This window comes from Channa argus, chromosome 5, assembly GCF_033026475.1.
Source record: "Channa argus isolate prfri chromosome 5, Channa argus male v1.0, whole genome shotgun sequence".
NCBI lineage: Eukaryota > Metazoa > Chordata > Actinopteri > Anabantiformes > Channidae > Channa > Channa argus.
Window position 1 is genome coordinate 24,629,945 of NC_090201.1, and position 23,947 is coordinate 24,653,891.

At 40.8% G+C, this 23,947-nt stretch overlaps 1 protein-coding gene across 4 annotated transcripts; it reads right to left on the reverse strand.

Annotated features, from left to right (window-relative positions):
• Nucleotides 1–122: 122 nt before the first annotated feature.
• ip6k1 (inositol hexakisphosphate kinase 1) lies at nucleotides 123–22,968 on the reverse strand. 4 transcript variants are annotated; one of them, XM_067504906.1, is made up of 9 exons: nucleotides 22,769–22,968; nucleotides 12,863–13,058; nucleotides 11,533–11,678; nucleotides 11,191–11,317; nucleotides 6,368–6,599; nucleotides 5,791–5,972; nucleotides 4,836–5,011; nucleotides 4,489–4,722; nucleotides 123–3,784 (listed from the first exon to the last, which is right to left on the reverse strand). In XM_067504906.1, exons 3-9 carry the CDS (start codon nucleotides 11,647–11,649, stop codon nucleotides 3,284–3,286), a joined length of 1,569 nt encoding a protein of 522 aa, XP_067361007.1. In that variant the 5' UTR covers nucleotides 11,650–11,678; nucleotides 12,863–13,058; nucleotides 22,769–22,968; the 3' UTR covers nucleotides 123–3,283. The 4 variants fall into 4 exon arrangements, with proteins under 4 accessions (XP_067361007.1, XP_067361005.1, XP_067361008.1 ...); XM_067504904.1 differs by having other exon boundaries at nucleotides 12,863–13,106; XM_067504907.1 differs by lacking the exon at nucleotides 22,769–22,968 and adding an exon at nucleotides 22,391–22,758.
• Nucleotides 22,969–23,947: the final 979 nt, after the last annotated feature.

The following is a 23,947-nucleotide window of genomic DNA, read 5'->3' on the forward strand; positions in this document are numbered from 1 at the left end:
TGCAGAACTTTTTCTATTGCTATTAACATAAATTGTAGAGCATTTCTATATGAACTTTACCACACGGCAGTAGGTTTTCACCTGTTGTACTGAGCTTGTCAGAAATTACAACACAGGCCAAAAGCTTCTGGAAAGATTTAATCTCACTTCTTTTCACTGTTCTAACAGTCAGGAGGATGTCAGATGCAGAAAATGCTGCTAAATAATTCTGAACAATCATTGAGGCTAATATCAATGAATAAATATCACAATCTGAGAGGACACATGGACCATCGCTCTGCTTTAGACTCAGTGACGACTGTAAGGAGAATGTTTGATGCTGTGCTGAAAACAGACAGGAAGATGTCAATGTGCATGCAGTTCTGAGTTTAAACGTAATGTGGAAACAAAAGATGAAGATGGCGTCTGCTCTAACACACACAGACACAAACTTACAGACACACACAGACTGGACTCTGTGTGTTAACACCTTATCAGTTTTAGACTGAAGCCCAGTCGGCAGCAAAGACACTTGCCTTAGCTCCACTAATACTGCTCATTGTCCTGACATTTCACGTCTCATTTACCTTTTAGACATCTGGAACAGAGACATGTAAAAGACAGAACATTTACCCACACATCGGTGGTTAATGGAACGATAAAAAAAATAAATTATCACCTTGATAAATTCCCAAAACAAAACAAAAAAATATTTGCTTTCCCATATTCCAGCTTGTGAGGTTGAGTTTCTGTTGCTGTCCACCAGGGGATGTTGCTGCATCACAGCCGACCCCTGACACCCTGTGTGATTGGCTGACAAATATGATTGGATGATCAAACTAGGTAAATAGAAACATCTTTAGAAGTGACATTGTGGCCACTTCTACTGACAGGATGATGATTTGTTTTTTGTTTTGTGTCACTACACATCTGAGGCAGATGTGAGTTTTAGTTGTCAAACTCTAGCTTTAGTAACGTCAGATTCAAAACATTTTCTGTTGAATCGAATGACTCCGAGCTACCCGTTATAGCAAATTATTAGAAGTGAAGTGCTTTCTGATTTAAAAAATAACCGTAAAACACAGATCTTGGTTATAATTTTAAGCACACACACACACACACACACATATATGTGTTATATAACCCCATCATTCAGCCCTAATTTCAAGAACAAGGCTGGTAGATTTCTATACATTTGTTACTCAACAAATTTTATGAAAAGACCAAAACCAATAACATGTTAAGTCTCTTAATACTTTTTGTCTTTAAGATGCAAATTTAAAAAATGGCTTACAAATAATCCCTTAAAAAGCATGTTTCTAGAACTTTCGATTATGTCACTGTCCTTGAAAAGTTTATTTGTGAAATTGAAACAGCAGGTTTACATGTTCCAATTAACGCTTGCTCTGGAGCTTTCCGTCTTTAAATGCCAGCATGGGAAAACTCCTGAAACATTTCAAATTAAATGCAAATCTGAACATCTACAGTTTCATGACAACTGAGCAAATCCATCTGCTGAGGAAGACTGGTACTTACATACATACACAAGGTATCAAGTGAAGGTCCAAAGAAGGTCCAGCCAGGGAGGTTGTTTTTGATTGTCTCTCTGCTGTTTCAAATGTCAAATAAATGCATAAAATGCTATCTATATAGATATTTATAACAAATATACATATTCACTTAAAAGTTTGTTTAAAATCTCGTCGCTGTAGTGCCCAATGTTACCAAAAGTGAAGGAAACAGAGCATTTTGGAGGACTATTTACAGCGGTGGAAAAATCCACCTTTGGTGCCCTAGCGAGTTATTTCCAGCAGTGAGATGATGTATGTGGGACTGCATCAAAATAAACTACAGTGTGTGTGGTCACGGTCATGAAGAAACATACCACCCAGTGAAGCAGTGCAGCTCACTGATGTAGTTGTAGTTTTTGGAGAAACATGAAGCTCTATGGCACAAAGAAATCACATACATTATTAGGAACCAGTTATTGTTGGTTTTGGACTTTTCATGTCATTTTTGTTGACAAGATGAAACATACAGAATTTAGGTTTCATCTATACTCACTATTCATATGCCGACTATAGAATATAACCAAATCAGATTTTGTAAACGGACACTTTTGATATCACACAGTAGCCCAGAGGATGCTTTTACAGAATACCAATTAGGAACGTTTCTGAATTAGGCCCCGACAACGAACATACAACGTTTTTAAAAAATTCTCTATATTCTCTCCTTAAAGGCTACTTCTATTATGCAAATCTCTGTTTACCACTTTATCACCATTCTCCCTGTGGGCGGTGCTGCCCTCTCTGCACTGCTGTCTATCGTCTCCATCTATTGCTTTAGCAGATGCTTGGTTGTGTTGCTGAGTGCGGTAAAAAAAAAAAGAATAATGCTACAAAAGTCTGTTTACTTTAAAAGAGGAGTGACGAGGAGTCGAGGGGACTCAGGGAGTGAGGGGAGCGAGAAAAGGACACTGGGATCCCTGGGAGTCAGCTGATTGACAACAGTTTATGAACGACCAAACTGCTCAAATATAATTGTTCCCAGGATGCGTGTACACTCTTGTTCATCTATCTTTGTGAGGACCAACATGGGTTTTGGACCTCAGGAGTGAAGACATTTTGGCTGCTACTCAACAGCCATCAATTACTAGGTGTAAAGATTTTGCAGCATTTAATCCTCGTGTAAGGACTAGTTTCTGTGTTACAACCTGTTCTAATGTATCTCTACATAAAATCCCACTTAAATAAACACACAATAACAAGAGCTGGTAACTGGCTGCTGGAGGGAAAGACCCATGTAATCTCATCAGATGGGCTGTTGCACTGTCAGATTCAGGAATTATACCGTACAGTCCTGCAGAAAGTCCCCATCTGTTGCAAATCACATCCCTGTGATCTTTCAATGGTTACGTCTAAAATCTTACCCAGAACCGCAAAAGTTACATTACAGTGAATATAATTCCTCTTGTCCAAATGGGGCTAAGACTCATTTTTGAGCGGAGTACTACAAGTTAGCAGTGGGGGTGAAATGGTTACGAGTTAGGTCCTCACAAGTATAGAAATACAAACTGTGCGTATGCTGTGCAGACGCACAGAGGGTCTCCGTATCTGGTGAAAGTTGCAGCCTTTCCAGTTCCACTGTGCCGCCTCTCGGCTGTTGCTATAGTAACTACTCAACTGTAGAATGACCATGTTGCCATGGTGAGGTCCTGGAGAAGCCTATTCCATATTTACAACCGAGTCTGTTCTGACAGTATGAACTGAACTTACATACAATATACTGGGTGTGTTTGGAGTTATGACAGGTTGTCATCCCGTAGGCTCTCCAGGATCTGGACAAGGTTCTCCAGTCCAAACACGTAGCCCCGGTCAGGGCCATCGTGTACCGCTGTGTCACCACGGAAACCCTTGTACGTGGAGTGGGCAAAGTCAATCATACGGACGTCCACCAGAGGGGGTTGCTGGGGTGCAGGAGGTGGGGGGAAGGAAATTAAACTGGGAGAAGGAGATTCAGGATAAGGGTGAGGTGAGCGGGGAGGTGGGAGGAAGGAGTAGCAGTCCGATTTGTTTGGTGGGGTCTGTGGAGGAGGATGAGGAGACAGGGGTGGTGGAGCCATCAGTCCAGGTTCCTGAGTGGACAGTGACCCCGCGTCTTGGTTCTGGACCAAGTCTGTGTCACAGGGACGTTCAGGGGCTGGAGAAGCGGGGCCATTGTGAGGCTCTGTAGGGGCCACAGTGGTCTTCTTTTGCCAGGCTGCATGTTGCCCAGAGCTGAGGACTGAAGGGCCCTCAGTTTCCTACAGAGAAAATTAAAGACGGATCAGAGGTCACGTTAAATGGTCCAACAGCCTGAGAAAGAAATGGCTTTCATACTTGTTACCTGCAGAGTAGGGGTCTTCAAAAACTGTTTCCCACCAGTTTGTTTTAATTTAATACATTAAAAAAAAATTCCTGATTGGTCAGGAAAGACAAGTTTAACCTGACCCGAAACAGACCGGAGAAGAATTAGACCTGGTCTGAATGTATTCAACCCAAACATCAAGAGGAAGCACCAAAGTGCTGGAGTCGGGGTACGAATTTAACATGTTTTGTCATAACACAAACTTTTAGTTAATGTGATTCAGCTGAAGGACCCAATTTGTGTCACACAGTCTCCTTGTAAAATAGTTTTACTTTGCAATTAAACTACAAAATACACACGTAATACACATGTACACAGTACTTTATTTAAGTGTTTTCATTTAAAAATGAAAAGTGGAGTTTCTAGTGTTGGGGATATATTTGGGATAGAATTATATAAATATCGAAACTTTCTTCTCAATGACTATGTTTTGGTGAAGTTGAAGTGTATTTAATGTCACCTGGACTTCAGCTCTCCTAGTAGACGTTCTGAGCCATAAATACCAAACATGACCGAGTTCAATTATCTGACAAAATCACATACATAACATTTAGCTCAACGGAGAAGCAGACCCTCAAAGTACTAAAGGTACTAATTCACCTTTCCCTCATAGATGATGAGCAGTGAAGATGAATAGAAGCGATAGGACGCCTGCCTCTCCAGCACTGCCTTCAAGCTGCGAAGCTTATTCAGGATTGGCTCAAAGAGGTCCTGCCTCAGGCCCTTCCCGTTGTGCATGTACTGGTAGAGGGCCTGGCGGAAGCCTTCGATGGACAGCCCACGGCCGTAGTACTTGTTCCTGCAGAGGTAGTGACCGGTGTTGAGCTGGTACACCTGCAGCGACAGAGGAGAAACTCCTCAAACATTGTTTTTCCCCACACCCTCATTACTATCTCGGCCACTGACTGACACTGTCATGCACTCAGTAGTAGGAGCCATTGTTCTACCTGCATGCCACACACTCTGACTCCCAGTGTTGCTGAAGTGCTCTGTTCACATTTCTTCATCTGCCTGGCTGCCTTCTCCTCAGAGGCGTCGTCTCCGTGCTGCCTGGTGCCCATCTTCAGGTCCAGTATGCAGGGGTAAGAGAAGTGGTGAACAACGTTCTCCAACAATAGAAATTCTAGTTAAAATGTTGACGTTAAGGAGCAAATTTGTGTTTGACAATCAAACCCTGGTTAGTAGCCATTCTAGAGGTTTTCCCTGTCCTTATGGAGATGAAAGAACATGACCACCATGTATCTGCACAGGTGATATAACAAGAAACCTTCCTGCGGAATCAGAATTGACAGCAGCCCTGTATAATTTGCTTGGACAAAAGACAGGCCGACAACGCTGAGGGCAGAGCATGTGCTGCTGCTTATTCACATCTCTCAGCTGTGTTTTCCAGGCAGCTGGAGTCAAATCTCTTTGAAGCAGAAGATCAAAACACAACCTTTAACCTGATAACCTCAGACGACTCCCACACTCTTCCTCACAATCTCGCCTTCACTTACATTCAGTGCCTCTCACTAGGGCTGTGCAATGAATCCAATTTTGATTTTAATTATGATTAAGGCTTCTAAGGATTACAAATACAATATAATCAAGAAAAAAAAATATTGTGCCATGTTCTGTTCTTTGTGTTAGAATTATAATAGTCATTTACAGCGGTGAACTTTCTCCCCTCACTAAAAGCTCAAACTTTCTCTCAGCCAAGCTGCAGCAGGTTTAGTTCAGCAGTACAGGTGACTGCAAAAAACTATATCAATATTTTTTAGATCAAGAATATTCCTTAACTTGGAAACAGTAGTTTGACAAAAACTACTCTTCTTCCATGGACAAAGTTACTTTTAAAAATGTTTGGTCAAGTGTAAAAAGGCTGTTCAGTACAAGCAGATGTGACTGGCTGAGGAAGGATACTGAAGAGTTTGCGATCCTTAGATTCAGATCTCATGCGGCTGAGCTGCTGTTTGTGGCAGCGGAGGCTCCAAGGGTTGTAGCTGATTTTCTCTGACATCATCCCACTGTTCCAGTCCAACATCTGGAAGGGAACATCTGAGTGGATCTTTGTGTCAAGCCTGGGACTCTTCAGCTCTGCAACACTGCAGAGAGTAGGACAGATGATAATTAAGAGTATTATTTTTCTCCAGTCCCTCCCCTATTTCCACATAGATCCATACATTTAAGAAGTGGATCCTTAAAGCACTGGGATAAGCATATATTACATGGCAATTCATCAGACAGTTATTTAGACTTACCAAAATGTATATTTTAGATTTTTTCGCAAGACCAACATCACAATTTTTGTTTCATTCACATTTTTACTATGAATAAATCTGTTAATAATTTTAATGTTTTGAATAATGACTGAATTTATTCTTCCAGGAAAAGGGACTTATTGCAGTTTTACAGTCTTTACATCTTTTCCAACTACAAGTCCAAAACCTGAAGACATTTAGTTTACAGTGAGAGAAAACGCATTGTTTTTTTTCCTTACTTATCAGAGTTGTCAGTGTCGTGAGGCTCCCTCCTGTCAGCTCGCTCCTCCTTGTGATCGGAGGAGGACGAGGAGCGATGGAGGCTGCGGCGGGAGTGTTTCCTCCTCGGCTGCTCTCTCTCTGGAGGTTCACGCTCCTCGGTCCCTCCCTCCATGTTGCTCTCCACATAGGGGTAGGCCACCAGGTTGATGTAGCCATCAGAGTCCCCTTCAAAACAAACCAGCACCACACCTGTAAAGACAGAGGGAAACACAAGAGGGACGTTTAGAAGGATCCGCCATATTTATTAAGTCAGAAACAGAAGAATGTGCCAAAGCACTTTGACACAGCTGACCCCTGAAAAACACTGCAGCTCAATTAACCATTTTCATCAAGACCAAAACATCAAAGCACTTCAGTGCTGTTTTCTAAAACCATCTACTTTCAGAGTCCTGGTGTTCACACCCTTTATTATATACTGTATATTGTGAAAAATTTGAAATTGTTGTAAAGATAGAAAGATTTACATTTGAAATATGACCAGAAAACTATTTTTATTAAATAACCAGATATAAATTTCTGGCATTGCTTTTTTTAAATATTTAGCTACTATGTTTGTTGAGAATCTTATCTCTGTCTGCTGAGACGCTGAACATTGTTCCTGTTTGTCCGAGTTTATTTTGCTGTCAGTTTGCTCACTGGTCTGAAATCAACTGCACACATCAAGTCAAAACTGATGTGTCAAATCTTCCCCTGAACAGCACAGCGAGAGCTGTGTGACTACACAAAACCAGACCTTTTGACCAGCCTCACATCAACAACACAAGGAGAAATTTAATTTGGTCAGACAGTTTCTGGATGAAACAAACCTGACATATTCAGAAAGCTGCTCCTGGGAAGCTGTCTGTCTGTCTGTGTGTGCGCTGTTATTTAATCAGCAGGACAATGGTAGTGGGCAGAGATCCAGGCCTAAATATAGATTTCTTATAGGCCACTGTTGTCATGGCTCTGGGACGCACAGGACCGAAACAGCCAAATACTAGCATCTGCAGGTCATTGTACTAGTAACTTCAGACCCCATTCAGACCCCATTTGTGCACACTTTGCATTTTACAAAAGATTTTATTTTAAATTGATAAAAATCTGCATTTTTACCCCATCAGTATACAACCAGTAATCCATTTAAGTAAAATCATGTTTTTTTCTTTTTCTTTTCAAACACAAACAAATGTTAAAAGACATCCTTTAAATAAAAGCAAAGACAATTCTTTGCTGTGGCTCCAATTTTGTGGGCAGGTCAGGTGCAGCCTATGTATACAACTTAATTAGGGACCTCTTCTGACAAATTGCACTGACATTGGGAGGACAACCATCCTGGCAGTAGTGCTTAAATTAGGTTTATGTGTTTGATTAGCAAGTTTGCCAAAAGGCCACCAATTCTGTCTGATGACACAAAATGAAAGTCTTTGGGCAGAACTCCAAGCACTATGCCCGGTGAACACCAGGCCCTGTATCACGAGCTTATACCAATCCTACAGTGAGGCATGGTGGTGATGATGATGTTAGCGTCACACTACGCTCATTGATACAGTTTATAGTCTTTTTGTGTATTCAACATATTTAGAAATGGCCCGGCCTTGAGAAAGGCTGGGGACCTGTCCAGGGTGTACCCCGCCTCTCACCCAGTGACAGCTAGGATAGGCTGCAGCTGCCCACGGCCTTCAACAGGAGCAGTTGACAAAATAGATGGATGGAATCTTAATAATATGTTAAACTTGTTCCTTATTATACATAGCAGAGGTGTATTATTGAGCAACTGCTACTGCAAACCAAATGCTTGTACTGTAGCTGCTTCACATAATTATTATTATTTTTTTTTTTAATGTGGCCTGGCTTTTGAAGCAGACACAGTAAACTCGGTGTATTATATCTTTTAATTAAGTAAGAACTAAAAGTTTGTTCATAAAATATGCTTCTGTGAAACAATACTGTGGCCTGCTTGTGTTGAAAACTACTCACATCACGTACATAGACACTTTTGTAGTAATTTTGACAAAGCTGCTGCTCAGTGAGTAGGAATGTTTCTGCTGTATTACTTCACCACATGCTGTTACTAACAGGAGAGCAAAAAAAACCCCAAATAAACCAGGAAATACTCTATAAAATAATTTTAAAGGTCCTGCTTTTCTTCAGGATTTGCCCAATGTCCACCTCCTCTGGTTGTCATTGGGCAGAGTGATGCTAGAATTATATTTTAAAATAATTTCATCATGCACGAACAGGAATGTTAAAGGTGATGTCTATACAGCAGCCTGAGCCACCCACACAGTCCTTACAAGAGGTCTAATCAAACACACCAAGTGAAAGCACCTGCGTGGGTCTGTGGGTCTGCAGGAGATTAAACACCTACCTTTATGTCTTTTCTGAGTTTTCTCATCATGACTTGCAATTTTTTTTTTTTTTTTTTGCAGCTGTGAGTATCACTTCAATTCCAATTGTGTAATGTCCAAAACAATTTTTTACAGTAAGATGCTTAGAATCAATAAGTACAGTAGTGTACATCTTGTGCTAGATCGTTCTCGATTTCTAGACATTTCAATATCAAAGAGCAATTAAAGCAATACTTCATAATACTGGCAACATTCCATTTAGAAGTATTTCATAAGCAGAGGCCTTGTGTTTTGTTTGCTGGGTCAGCATCGTGACTTACAGCCAAAGAAAACTAGAAGAGAGTTATGACTGATGTATTAGTTACACTTGCCTCCTTCTCGACATCGTCATCAATGTCTCTTCTCTTACAACATTTGCTAAAATCCAATGAAATGCCATACGTGTTAGAAAGGTGTGTGTGTTTATGCTGGCTGTCAAGTAGAAACAGCTACAGCATGTGTCTGGTGACGATGAGCAGAGCAGCCAAACCACTTCACTTCCATTAAACATCCATACTTCCTTCCTTCTATTCGAACTCATTGTTTATTTTAATCACAGGGTAGCCATAGATGAATGCAAGTTTAACCACAAAAAAACCCCCAAACATTTCTAATCCAGATGTAGTCAAAATTGAAAGGATCTGTCTGCACACCTGGGAATGGGAATGAATGCCAGTCTAGAAGAAGCTGAGACTATGTGATAGTGCATGAAAGTGCAAGAGCCACTATTCCAACAATGTGTGTTTGCAGTTGTTATGACTGTGGGCTGTTTTCATATTTTATTGCTTCATGCTTATGTGCAACAATCGTGTGAATCTGTCAGATTAGATGGATTTATCTAACTAAACTCATTAGTAATCTTGAGCTGTGGTGAACTGACCACAGCAAGGCAGCTGCTGACATTTAATTGAGCAGTGTGGTCTGAGAATATGTTCACCATGCAGAACACGGGTGTAACAATCCATCGACCTTGATCAGTTACCAATCAAAGACACAACAATCTGATGTCACCAATTCAAGCTGTAAACATCAATAAAAAAAGAGAAAAAAGGCCTCTTAATTTTCCTTCTTCTTCACATCTGTGTGGGATGAAGCAAGGCAGCTGTAACAGCAAATAAACACAGATAAAGGTTTACTTTTCTGTATGAAACAATTAATAGAATTATTTTAAACCTAGAAAAAAGTGATGTCAAAATAGTCAGGAAATTTTAAAAAGTCTTATCAGGACACTAAAGATTCTAGTGATGTAGTTACTGTGAGACAGACTTCCTTTTCTGGTATACTTAAGTGAGAGGTTATGATCGGTCCCTATTTATATTTGCATCTTCTAGTGAACATATGAACATCAGAAGGATCAGAACCTGCCTCACCAAATATACAACCCAACTCATTGTACATGTACTGGTCATATCTTGTCTTGATTACTGCAATTACCTGTTAATGGGGTTACAGGTATCCACAAAAAACTGCCATAAAAAACTGCTCAAAACTTCCACACTTTCCAATGCGGTTAAATCTATTAATAAAAAAATATTGCATCTCATGAAATGTAAACACTTTTCTGACAGGACTTTGCTTTGCTGAACTATTTTTTCAAACTTGCAATTCAGTACTTAGACTATCAACAATCTAACTCTTAAGCTGCTAAATGCTCAACTATGTTCACCAGCCATCCTCTAACTTTGTCTCACTGCTGTCTGGTGCCAAGTGGATCATGTAATGTGGGTTTCCAAAGATTTAAATCAAAATTACGAGAGCGATAAGAGTGAAGCAAACCAGTTTGTCGCTTTATGCAATATTTTATCATTGTTGTCCTCTTGAGATTTCATGCACATGCTAGCACATTCTGAGGTATTTTGGCCAAAGGCAACACAGTCTCAGATCCCCAACTAATCAAATCCCTAAAACAATTACCATCTGAATAAAATAATGCAAGTTGCATGACGATATTAGCTAATGGTAACTCAACCTTGACCAAACCACCTATACAAACAGAGAAAAATAAAATTAAATCTAAACAGAGACAATACTGACAAGCTCATCTGACTATAGGGCTGTGGGAATAAATCAGACAGAGAGGCTTCAGAGGGTCAGGATACAGCGTATCCACGGATCTTGCTATGCAAAAACATCACTGGGTGCAGGAAGGTAGAGCGGTTGTCCACCAATCTCGCAGTTGTTGGTTCAATCCCCGGCTCCTCCGGTCACATGTCGAAGTGTCCTTGAGCAAGACACTGAACCCCAACTTAGTTGCTCCCGGTGAGCGTTGGTCAGCTGCATAGCAGCTCCCCCATCGGTGTGAGAGTGTGTGTGTGAACGGGTGAATAAGAAGCAGTGTAAAGCGCTTTGAGTGCCAATACGTAGAAAAGCGCTACATAAGTGCAGAACATTTACCATTTAGCCAATTCACTCACCTTTATACTCCGGAGTGAACTCCTTCATCTCTGGAAGCAAAGACTCGTAGAAACGCTGCTCTCTGCTGATCAGAGGTTTACACACTGTGTGGTCATCGTAACGCATCATACTGGTATGACCCCCCACCTACAAACACACAAACAGAACAATTTAGAAGAGGAAAAAGATGCAGTAGCGTGAAAACAAACATGAATTCCTGCTTCATATCTCACTTGTAGGTATACCACAAGACTAAAAGGACACTGGGAGCTCCCTCCTCTTCATGTACCTCAGGTGATAAAAGTTGCAGAAACACATTTCAAGTAAAGTTGCTTTTATTTCAGCATTTCCAAAAAACCCACCTGGTGTATGAAGGGCTCCAGTGGAACGCCTCCTCCTCGTGATCGAAGTGAAGCCCCTCCCCCCGGCCCCATCCCCTGCACTTTGCTGTCCATGTTGTTGGTGTGAGGGAGGCACATGGCTCCTGGCGGACGCACCGCACCTCCTCCTGCACAGAAGATTTAACAGGACAGTGACACCTCTGTACATGAGTTTCTGCTTAAACCTTAAACCGGATGTACAGTTATCCTCAGGCTGCGGCTCTGATTACCACTGGGTATTTAAAATGCTTTGGATTGTAGAGCTAACACAATTCCACAGTTTCTGTAATCATATAATGTTTATCATTTTTAGGTAACCTGTGAATTAATAAAGTATTTTTCTCAAAATCTTCGAAAAATATGTTTTATATAAAACCAGTGTTAAAAGACCTTTCTACTATCATACTAATAAAGTTTAACACACATTTTATGGTCAAAGTGTGATGAAAAAAATGGAAGGGATTATGTGGACCATTAATATCATTATTTACAGTGCTTCCCAGCAGTTACTAGCAATAATTCCTAATGAAATAATTAATTAAATTAAGGTGACATGGAGCTTAATACACAGCAGAATGTATGGATGCATTAACCCAGTGGTTCTCAATGCTGGTCCTCGAGGACCCCTTCTCTGCTCGTTCTCGAAATAGAGCTGCACTACCCACTGCTGATTGCCTTGATCTGGTGTGTTCAGTCAATTAGATGCTGAAACATACCAACTTAGAAGAGGGTGCACAGGGAAAAGACAAAGTAAATTGGTATCTTCCAGCTTCTGACTGACTGAACACACCTGATCTGGGTAATCAGCAGTGGGTTAGGGTAGTTCAGGGTTAGTTGGAAAACAACCAGAGCAAGGGTCCTTGAGGATCAGGCTTAAGTCCCACAGTAAAAACCTATAAAAAACGTTTTTTAAAATGGTTGAATCATTGTTTTTTGAGCTATAAGTGCTTTGGGTTGGGATGCATAAGGCCGCGGGATCGAATCCCACCTAACCAGGCGTGGCCCCACCAAGCCATCAGCCTTGGTGCCTGTACCGAGCCCTGAGGGTAGAGCCAGGAAGGGCACTCAATGTAAAAACCTCATGCGGCTCAGGTTCTACTATGGTGACCCATGAAGGGACAAGGCAAAAGCCATTGATCCTTGAGCCCAAACAATCAAAAGTGAAGCACCAATTTTCTCAATTCTTTGTGTTTTGGTTTTACTTAATTTTTCTAACAAAAAGCTGAAATATTTGTTAAAAATATGGCTCACTTTACTTTGACTGCATAAAACATTTGCACAGTACTATTCGTCATTATAGACCTAGACTTACCTTGGGCATGGGCTCTGGTGTGCAGTGACGGGGAGGGGGGGGCACAGGGCACCACGGGCTGCTGGGAGCGCACGCCGGCCCCCGGGGGAGGCGGCGCCAGACCGAAAAACCACCTCACAAAGCCTCCAATTAGAGTGCCCCAATCCACCGCTGGCAGCACGAACACCCAATCAGGACGGGGGGTGGGGGGAAAGAGCTGGGAGGAGGGCAGGAGAAGCAGGGTGTCAGGTAGGCAGCGTCACTCCTTCCAGGAAAAAAAGGAAATAAATACATTTTATAATTTGGTTTGCGTATAAAGTGGTGCTAATTGGTTTGCTGGTCGTTTAATGTCGATGCAGAGAAAAACTATGCACTGAAAGAAGCTAAACGTAGCTGCACGCTGCTGAGATTTTACAGGAAAATGAAAATATGAATTATGTGATAATTCACTACTTAACATTAATAATAAAACTGGCGAGCACAATTCAGATTTGCATTTCTTTTATCATCTATTTTTTTCCTTTTAATAATTTGGTAGTCCACGTCTGTATATCGTAATTCCAAATTAATTTTCCTAGTACTCACGGCTAAACAAATAAAGCGAGCAACAGAATAAAATCAAAGCTCATCTTTTGCTAACAATTATATTTGTGATTAGCATTTGAAACAATCACACCGGAGACTACGACAATAAAGAAGAACAGGACGTTTTTCCTCCAGTAGCCACATCAAACAGTTAAAGACAAAACACAAATGTAATAGAGCTCAATTCTAAAACCATTTGAATTTATTTTCAAGAACATAAATATTTATTGGAGGTTAATTATTTCATGTATGTAAGAGAGATGATGATTATCAGCTCTATGAAATAGACCCAGTTAGTTGACTAAAAGTCCCTGAAGATGACATTAATGATAATATGATTTAGTTTATTGTTTTGCCCATTTTATAATTTACATTCTATCATACTGCAAACACTACAACCATGTAGTCTATGATGCATTTTTAAGCTTAAATCATCCTTTATAACCTCCTTCCAAATTCTTCCATCATGCACCTCAAAGCCCCCCTGGAATGATTCATAACTGCCTGCCTTAAGACACAAGAATATAGGATGAGAGCAGAGAGGGAGACTGAAAGAAATGTGGAACAAGGAAGAAGATGATGATGGTGATTGGAAGAGAGTGGAAGACCCATTACAGACGTTACACGTGTGCGTTTCTAAAGGCTTCATCTGGTTAGTGTCAGTGCTGCAGTGACGCATGATGCTCGCAGATGAAATCCTGACATGGGCTCAAAATAATGGACTAACACCAACAGCCAGCTGTGTGTCACATCCGTCCATCGATCCAATATTTGTAGCCGCTTTTCCTGCTCATGGTCGTGGGGTTCTGGAACCTATCCCTGCTGTTGTCCCAGAGATGTACTATACACAGACAGGCAGCCATTCATGCTCATATTCACACCTATGGGCAAGTTAGTCTCCTATTAACCTAACATGCATGTCTTGTCTGTTGAAGAAAACCAGCGTACCTGAAAGAAACCCCACAGAAAGGTTGCAGCCAGCCAGGGAATCAAACCAGGGACCTTTTGAGTTAATTTTACGATGCTGTTTTGACTTTTTGCCCTATGTCTGATTTCAGAGGACAGATAAAAGGGCAGAAAATATACGAGTGTCTTAAATGAAAACCTGCCAGTACCAGATGGTTACGGGAAACCTTAAAAACCTCAAACCTTTAACACATCATCAAGCTAGGAAATGGTTATAAATACTGTTCCTGTTGTTCAAAAAGTGGTCCACTCACACTGGACCACATTACAGGCTCAGATCACGGCTTCTGAATGCATGGTGCACGTATTTAACCACAACTGAAATCCAACATGCAACAGTCTTATCTCAAGTCACGTGCCAGGCTCAACCAACAATGAGCCCCAGATGCAAACTGCAGCATGTACATGAATGCATGCACCCACACACAGGAGCAATGAATTAAAGTTAGCAGCAAACAGTAAACATCAGGCCACATCTGTCCTGTTGTAGCATCTGTGAATAAGCATAACTCTGATGATCCATGACTTTTAATATTCAACTTCACTCAGAACACACACACACACACCCCTCCACATATAAACACCTACACTGTCTCTGGGAGGTTTGTGGTCCTGCTTAATGTTCATTTGTTTAAGATGTGCAAACCTTTTTTTAAAAAACATTTTACATTAACTTTCAAGTTCTCTTCTGATTAGCTGACATTGTATTGCTGTCGTCAGAAACTGTACACAACATGCAAATGAAAATACATTTGTCATTTTGTTCATTAATTTTTCTGAGCTATGATTAGTCCCTTTAGGAATTTGCAATATCACATTCTCTACACTTAAATCAACCAATCCCCCCTGAATTCTGTACTACCCTGCAAATTAAAACATAACAAAACATGACAATATATATCACTTGAATTCCTCTAAACCCATCTTGCCTAACAGCACAAATAGAAGCTGTTTCAGAAGATTTAAGCTTCAATCCACTTTGTTACTCAGAGAGAGACATCACTTTGCCTTGTCACAGTTCTTCGTCTTCTTCTTCGTCTTCCAGTGGGAGCCCAACATTCAATCCAGCCAATCAGAATACGAAATAATGCCTCTTTACTTCACTAAGGGCTGCTGCTGGAGAGACTGCAGCAATCTCGAAAGTGACATGTGGTGTTACAACAGGTATCTCTACGAAACCTCATTCCTAAGGCTGAAATTTTAAATAAAGTAAAAAGGGCTTTTTGTACTTTCTTCATGATGGATTATACATTTGTGTGGATTTGACAATGACTAGATGAGCTAGATAACATGTTATCTGGGAAAAATGAAACCTGCAAACTCCTCCCCCCAGCTTTGCGTATGATCCGACAACTTGCGTATGATGCGATGCGACATTAGAAATAATTTGAGCTCATCGCTGTCTCTCACATCACTTCTGCTCTCCATCAAAACCAAGTATCCCACTGCCTCAACATCAGCTGTGAAAGCTGTCTGACTGAAACTGGAAGAAACTGTGCATGAGTCTACAGTCAAAACAAACAAAGCAACCTCTAATCGCCCTCCTGTGTCCTTCTAGTTGTGCTGAATAACCCAAGCAATTAGCCAATCAGCTTACAGGATCTGTGTGAGTATGACTTACATCATCAGCCATCACTGGGACAAAGCTGTTGGCTCACTACAGCTTTACGACACTGAGAGACTGATTAAGCTGCTATTTCTGTGTGTGTGTGTGTGTGTGTGTTCTGTGTTCCTTCCTTTCACAGACAGAGCCAATTAAGGATGTCCCAGAATATCTAAGAGTAAAAGTGCGTATTTTGGTGCTGTGTGACATCTGTGTTCACTATCTGCACATTTCTCATTTATTGGACATGACACCTGCTTGGTGGAGGACTTTAGTTTAAAGGGTAGGCGAAGTGCACACTAAAGTTCACATCACTCTTTAATTGGTCAGAAGACTACTGCAGGAGTCCATAAACTTAGAATTTTGTTTAGGTACCAGTATTATTTGACTAGTTCTTCTCCCCCTTTACTCCCTCGCTCTGTCCCTTCCTGCAGGTGTCCCCGGCTTGGGAGCCGTGTGTTTTTCCAGTGTGCAGCTACCGGTCCTACCAACCTGCCAAGTCTTTTGTTGTTGCCCTTTTCTTTTCCCTCTCCAATTTCCACTCACCCCAACCGGTCAAGGCAGATGGCTGCCCACCCTGAGCCTGGTTCTGCTGGAGTTTTCTTCTGTTAAAGGGAGTTTTTCCCTCTTCACTGTTGGTGAGGGCTTGCTCCAGGGAAATTTGTTGGGTAGCCTCTACATACTTGTATAGTCTGGACTTTATTATGTAAAGTGCCTTGAGATGACTTTGTTGTGAATTGGCGCTATATAAATAAAGTTGAATTGAAGTCTAATCCAAAAAATATTTGTTATATGGCTTCATCCTCCTTTACCAAGGAGAAGATGGGCATGAAGACAGGTGTCTTCTTTATTCCTGTATCCATTTTTCCAAACAAAAGAACACATTTCTTTTCTTTTGCACTTCAGTACACTGAGTATACAGCATGCATCATATATAACCACACGTTAGCATCTATGTACTCTTGGTAAACTATATCAGTTATACACTGCCAAGAAAAAGTTTTGTATTTCTATTATCTTGTGTTGTTTTCAATAAATCAAATGGTTTGATCTACTTTTTAAGCATAGTTGAGAACATAACAGTGAAATCAGATGTGCATGTTAAACTTCACTTTCATCCAAATAACTGCCATGGTCTTCTGAGCAGTGTAGGGTGGCATCCATGCTGACTGAGAATGACTTCCACACAATGCAGAATGCAATTTGAACTCCGTGTTTAACCATTTGTTTTAGGCAGGCACCTGTCATCTTTTCATGAGCTCTTCATCTGACATGTTCTTTGCATGGACCTAAACACCCCAAACGTTCACTCATCAGTCCACAAGACTTTGTTCCAGTCATCTAAAACCCACTGACTGTGCATTTCAGCTTCCTGCAACTTTTTGTTCTAATTTGCCAACCTTAGTAGTCTGAGCCTCCTATGCACAGTGTCTTGGCACACGGCTTGCTCTCATTTAATTAAACAATGCAGCCAATTCAGGAGCAGTGAGGCATCAGTTTCTCAAGGAAGACACTCTTCTTCAGCAGGTGTGCACTTGGCCTTCCATTGCATCCTCTGTCCTGATTAGATTTCTGGAGAAACTGATCAGTAGAAAGCCACAGATCTGGTCAAGTTGTTAATGCTAAAAGTAAAGTTTAACATGCAAATCTGATTTGACCGTTAATTATTTTGTGCTGAATTGTTCTTTATTTCTGTGTGCTTGATCATTTTACAAACATTTCATTGAATAAAACCAACAAAAGATAATACAAATACAATAGTGGTAGGTATTTCCAAACATTCTCTTTGCTAAATCTGAGAAAAAAAAAATCCTAAGCAATTAAAGGGGCAATAAATCTGTGGTGTTTAGTAGAAACCTTCATTTAAGATGTTTTAATCAACTGAACATAAGCTTTTTGTTTCAGGTGATATTGTTGCAGCTACTATAAACAACTGCCTCTGGCCACTGCCTCCATTTTTCTCAGATTCAAGCGGTTAGGTGAAGAGTTGCAGACACTCACTGCAGTCTGAGTTTACATCAGAAGCAAAGTAAGGGAAGTTTAGAACACAACCTGACTAAGCAACATAACTGATCTCTAGGATCTTCAGTTCACTGGTCATTACTTCTGCCTTTACCACAACCACCCATAACTGAGTAGTTACATTAGTTAAGCATTGCATAACCAGGTAAATGATGCTAAATACAGGCTACACTTAGTGATTGTTGAGCAAACACCAGTATCCTCACATTCACACACAAAAAGAAAAACACGGGCATTTTCTCTGTAACTCTTCACTATGATTTTTCATTTTCAGGAAAATGTCATTCTAATAACAATTCTGAGTTGTTCTCAACTGGAAACAGTTGACAGCAACTACTCATACATGAAAATAACGAGAGGGGGAAACACATCAAATTTAATGTAACAAAGTCACAGAAGAGGAGATCGGGGCAGATGCTAGAGGAGCACAGTGACACACACACACACACACACACACACACACACACACACACACACACACACACACACACACACACACACACACACACACACACACACACACACACACACACACACACACACACACACACACACACACCTTGAGTTCAGATGAATTTTTCAGCATGTTTAAGTAAAGAATAATTACTTAAAATGTTTGTAATTATCAATATATGACAAAAACAATTGTGATTAAAATTTCCCCCCATATTTTGCTTAACCCTACTTCTAATGCAGTCAAGGTAATCGAGAGAAAGTAAAATGGCAAAGACCCACGAAGGTCTGCACTGTGAAATCTACTCTAACATGGGGTGGCCAAAAGCAGTATGGGACAGGAAACAGTAACCTTGTGAATATGTTATGCTAGGATCTAGAATAAGAAGAAGCAGGCTAACAGCAACAGTCCAAAGTTGTAATTTAAAAAGCATTTTATCAAACATTTCACTGTCACCGTCCTCACACTCACTGGCCAAACAGCATCACTCCTCTGCCACTTGTATTATTTCAACATGCATTTTAAACTAGAATATAGACAAACATTTCCTGAAGTCATCCAAAACCATCGTCTTCGAAACCAATTTGGCATCAGAGAACTTTAGAACAAAGCTAAAGACACCACTAGAAGAGAAATGTGTGTCACCCCCTTTCACATACATATAAATGGGAAGTAAAGTTTGGTGTAACTGCAGCATAACAGATGATTATGTGATAAATAGTATAGTGCAAGTTAGGTTTCTACTTTTCTGAAAGAAAAGAAAAGAAATAAGAAAACAATGAAGGAAAAGAAGATGTAATGACAGAGGGATGAAGAGAAAGGACAAGTAGTAGTGTCCGAATTGCTGTTTGTTGTTTGACCATTAGTAAAAAACTCAAAGATATTCACTTCAGCATTCAGCAAAAAAAAACACACATTCTTCAAATTGAGGAAGCTAGAAGCATCAGTTGAATGCAGTGGGATATGAGAGACCATGATGGTAGGACAACACAAGAGGCGGGGAAATTAAAAGAAATAAATAAGAAGGAAATGAGAAGCTGCTGAGAAAGAAATTAAAGTGCAAGTTTTGTGCAGGGCTTACTAAATTCCACATTACAAAATTTAATGGACCACTTTTATAGGTGCAAAATATTAAAGCATGATGGGAAATCACTAGAGACTATAATACCTTATAATGATTTCACATTTTAGTGCTTTCCAACACAGTATTTTCGAATGATAAAATTCAATAAATGAATGTAATCTGGGCCTGCATAAGAGCAAACTGTGTTTATGTGCTGGTTTCACCTTTCCAATGAAGAAACTGAATTCAACGTTTAAAACACTCCAAATCTTATGATGACTTAATGAGAAATGTGACGAGAAACACAGACAAACGAAGAAAGAAATATAGAATAAGAGATCTTGTTCCATCTCTGTGAGATGCAGTCCTGGGGGAGACAATCCCCAAACACCTCTTCCAGTCTCAAAAATCAAAACTACCATGGAAAAAAGGGAAAAAACACACACAGCTGCTGTCCATGTCCCCTGACAGAACTTAGCAGCTGCTGAGTCACACACACACACAAACTATTTTTTCTATCAACAATTGTCTGGGTGAGACATGAGCACAGATCAGTCAAAACAACCACTAAGACCACAAGTGTCGGCCATTTGGGCTCTTTCCTTTCCTCACAACAAAATGAAGACTTGGGAGTTTTCACGGTCACCAGAAGTGTCAGTCTGTTAATACGGCTTTCATATCGATAAAGGAACATTATCAACTTTGTAAAGGTAAAAATTGTAGCTGAGCTGTTGGATTGGATTCCATTAGACCTTACAGGTGTACCCAATAAACAGTTCAGTTTATTGCCCACACTTAAGACATATAGCCGGGACCGGGGATCGAACCACTTACCCTGTGGTCCATCGACAAGTGCCTTGGACCGGCACAGCCACAGCGGATCATTGTTCATTGTGAACACAGAAAGGGGGGGCCTGGTGGCTCAATGGGTAGAGCATTAGGTTGGGATGCCGAAGGGTGGGGTATTGAATCCCACTACACGAGATGTGTGTGGCCCTGCCACCAAGCGCTGCCTTGGTGCTGCGCAGATAAAAATGGGACAGTTGAGACAGGAAGGGCATCTGGTAAAAAAACTCATGTCAAATCAAAATGCGGAACACGTTCCACTTTGGCGACCCCTGAAGGGACATGACGAAAGCTGTTGATCTTAAGTGAACACAGAAAGAAAATTCTCACCTCTAACCCTAACAACAAGAGCAAAGTTATGAGAAACTTAAAATAAGTGCATCTGTTCTGCCTCTTTAAAACAGCCGTCAAATGCACAGTCACTCTATTAGACCACAGCAAGTGGGTCACAAAGCTGTGGGGAAGCACATGCACTTTGCTGGAAGTAGAAAGGTAGATGTGCAACCATGAGTAGAGTCAGATGTTGGCACAAGATTTAAGAGGAATTTGTGGAGAAGAGACATCAGACAACAGTGGTGATGTGGAAATGGTTTGAATTTCTAGAGAAAGTAGAGTGATTTAAACTTCAAGAGTTTCCTCTCCTAGCAAAGACAGGAAATACAACCATTTACAAAGGTAGTGTTACCATCCCAGTGCACATAAGTATACAGTTTAAGTACACAAAAGACAAAGTCTGCTCCCTTTAGGGACCAGTCCTAACTGCAGGACCAGCAGCCAAGTTCACAAACAAGACTCGTGTGGTAGCGCTGGTTAAAACCCCAGCAGCAGTTGCTTCTATCTGATTTCACAGTAACTTCCAAGTAGGGACGACATTCGACTGAGTTTTAACAAATCTGACTCCCATACTGAATCTGCTTATTGACTCAGAATCATTTAAAATCTTAAGTCATTTATTCCAAGTAGTTTTTGGGGAATGAATATGTCTGTTCATTGGAAGAAAGTGATTTTTTTTTAATAGTACAGTTGCAGTTATCATACCTACTGTATCCTCTCACAGCTCTCTAACACATGTTAATGATCTGTTACTTTCCACTAAAGAAAAAAAAAACAGGTTCACAACATGTGCTGTTGACATCTGATGTCAAAGCTGTCAAACTCATGTCGCAGTACTATAGTCTACACACAAATGCCAAAGTTGTTGATGTTGCATGGGATAATGAATTCAAGTTAAACCCTTGTCTGGCACACTCAGCTGTGGGTTAGTTCCTGTCTACGAACACTCACAAAAACCAAAATTTGCATTCCTCTAAAATCCAGAAGTTGTTTAGTAATATTTACAGGTGTTCTTTAGGTAGACCCACCATCCTTAAACCATTCTTCTTACTATTTGGATGCAAACATTTTCTATACTCAGCAGAATAAAAAAGATTATGGTTAGCTAAGGCCTGAATTTTCCAAAACAGGCAGCTGGAAATATCTCCTTGCTAATTTTTTCTTGAAAGAAATCCTATAATGGTATTGCCTCTCATTATACAGTTTGTGTTTCACATTCAAAACTGTGAATAGAAAACCACTGATCTAACCTACTGTTATTTTATTATGGACCTAATATACATAAATAATTTGGGGAAAGCGCAATGGCTTGAGCCCCCAACACACCTCCCTGAGCAAACCTGCCTGAAAGTAACATCCATGCAGTCACAAATAACTGACAAAAAAGCCCTTCCATATTCAAAGCAATGTGCATAATTTTATATCCAGAAACACAGGGAAGGCTTGAAGATCAGACAGAAATAGAGGCACAAACTGGGATTATAACAATAAATACACGAGGCTTGCAGCATGGTCATCCTCACACCCAGCGCAGCCATCAAAGCCACCAAACCTCCATTTGTGACATGTCCCGCAGTAATAACAACACAAAAAAACTGTCACAGCTCATACGAGTCTAGGCTGCAACTACATCCATTAAAAGCATTAATTTGCACAGTTTTAAATATAAGTACAAACCTCTCAAAATTTAGCCGCCCAGCTTCCAGCGTTAGTACCAGTGGAACTTGACGCCACACAGCGCGTTTATAAACTGGGTAGCATGTTAGCATTAGCTGTCAAACTGGCCAGCTTCTTGACCTTAGCCCGACGATAGCCTAGCTAGCCTAGTTAACCACGCTCAGTTTAAATCAGACTGGTATTAAAACAAAACTTTTCACTTTAAATCTTTTCTTTAGCGATCTGATTTCCAGAGCTTGACTGACACTGTGCGAGTCTATCTGCGGTTAGCGTAGCCTTGCGTGGTAACGAGAGCTAGCTCACGAGCTAACGCATCACGGTTGGATGTTACGCAGTCTCTCCGGTTAAAGGCACCGAGCTGTCACGGTAACACAGTACCTTCGGGATCACCGGACGGACATTCAGTTAACTCTGTGGAGGTCACAGTGGATGGGCCTCAGACATCGGAGAGATTCGTGGATGTCGGTGTACGGTTTCCAAACTAATTAACGGTCAAGACAACATCCAGGATACTAACGTCATTCCCGTGAAGCTAACACAGCCTGTTTGGCTTTTTGCACTTCATTAAGCACGAGAGTGGCACTTTGGCGCCACCTACAGCTGCATTTGCCGTATTTATTTACTGTCTTTTTCATTCAGCTCCACCTCCTCTTCCTCCGCCTGGAAGACTTTTTAGTACAGTAAAAGTAAACAGAGAGGAATAAGAAGGGAGTCATGTCAATAACTACAAATAAATACCTATACTTAAGCGCAAATACCGCTTAAATACTGTAATGACTGAGCAAATTCAGTTTGGAAGCGGTGGATACTTTTGCTTACGTATTGTACTCAAGCACAATTGTAAGTATTTCTATCTGAGCTACGTGAGTATTTTTATTTGGTGGAATATGCTATATGCTACTTAAATTTCAGTACATTTCAGAGGCAAAAATACTTCAATAGTTGTTTTAGACTGTTATGTTACTGCTTCCAGTTAATGCAACCACAAGGGGGCACAAGCCAGTTTCTTCTTGTGCCAGTGTCAAATCTGGATAAATGAAAACCTGTTGACCTACAGGGTGAACAATGAAAATTGTGCTACTGTTGGTCAAGGAAGGAGAGGAGGAAGGCCAAGAGTGTAGGACTGACAGTAAGGACTTTGAATGTTGGGACTATGACAGAGAAGGCTAGAGAGTTGGTTGACATGATGCAGAGAAGGAAGGTGGACATACTGTGTGTCTGGGAGACCAGGTGGAAAGGTAGCAAGGCTCGATGCTTAGGAGCAGGATTCATGTTGTTCTACCATGGGTCACGTAGGAAGAGAAATGGAGTAGCAGTTATCCTAGAAGAGGAGTTGTGTAGTTTTTAGGTAGGAGCTGACACAGACTCTGGGTGGTAAGGAGGTGCTTCAAGATGACTGGACCACTACAGCCAATGTGATCAGGGAGACAGGTAGGAGGGTACTGGGTGTGTCATCTGGAAAGTGGACAAGGAGACTTGGTGGTGGAACGAGGAAGTTCAGGAGTATCCCGGTAAAGCTGATGAGCCACACAATGAAGTTGTGGAAAAGAGTAGTTG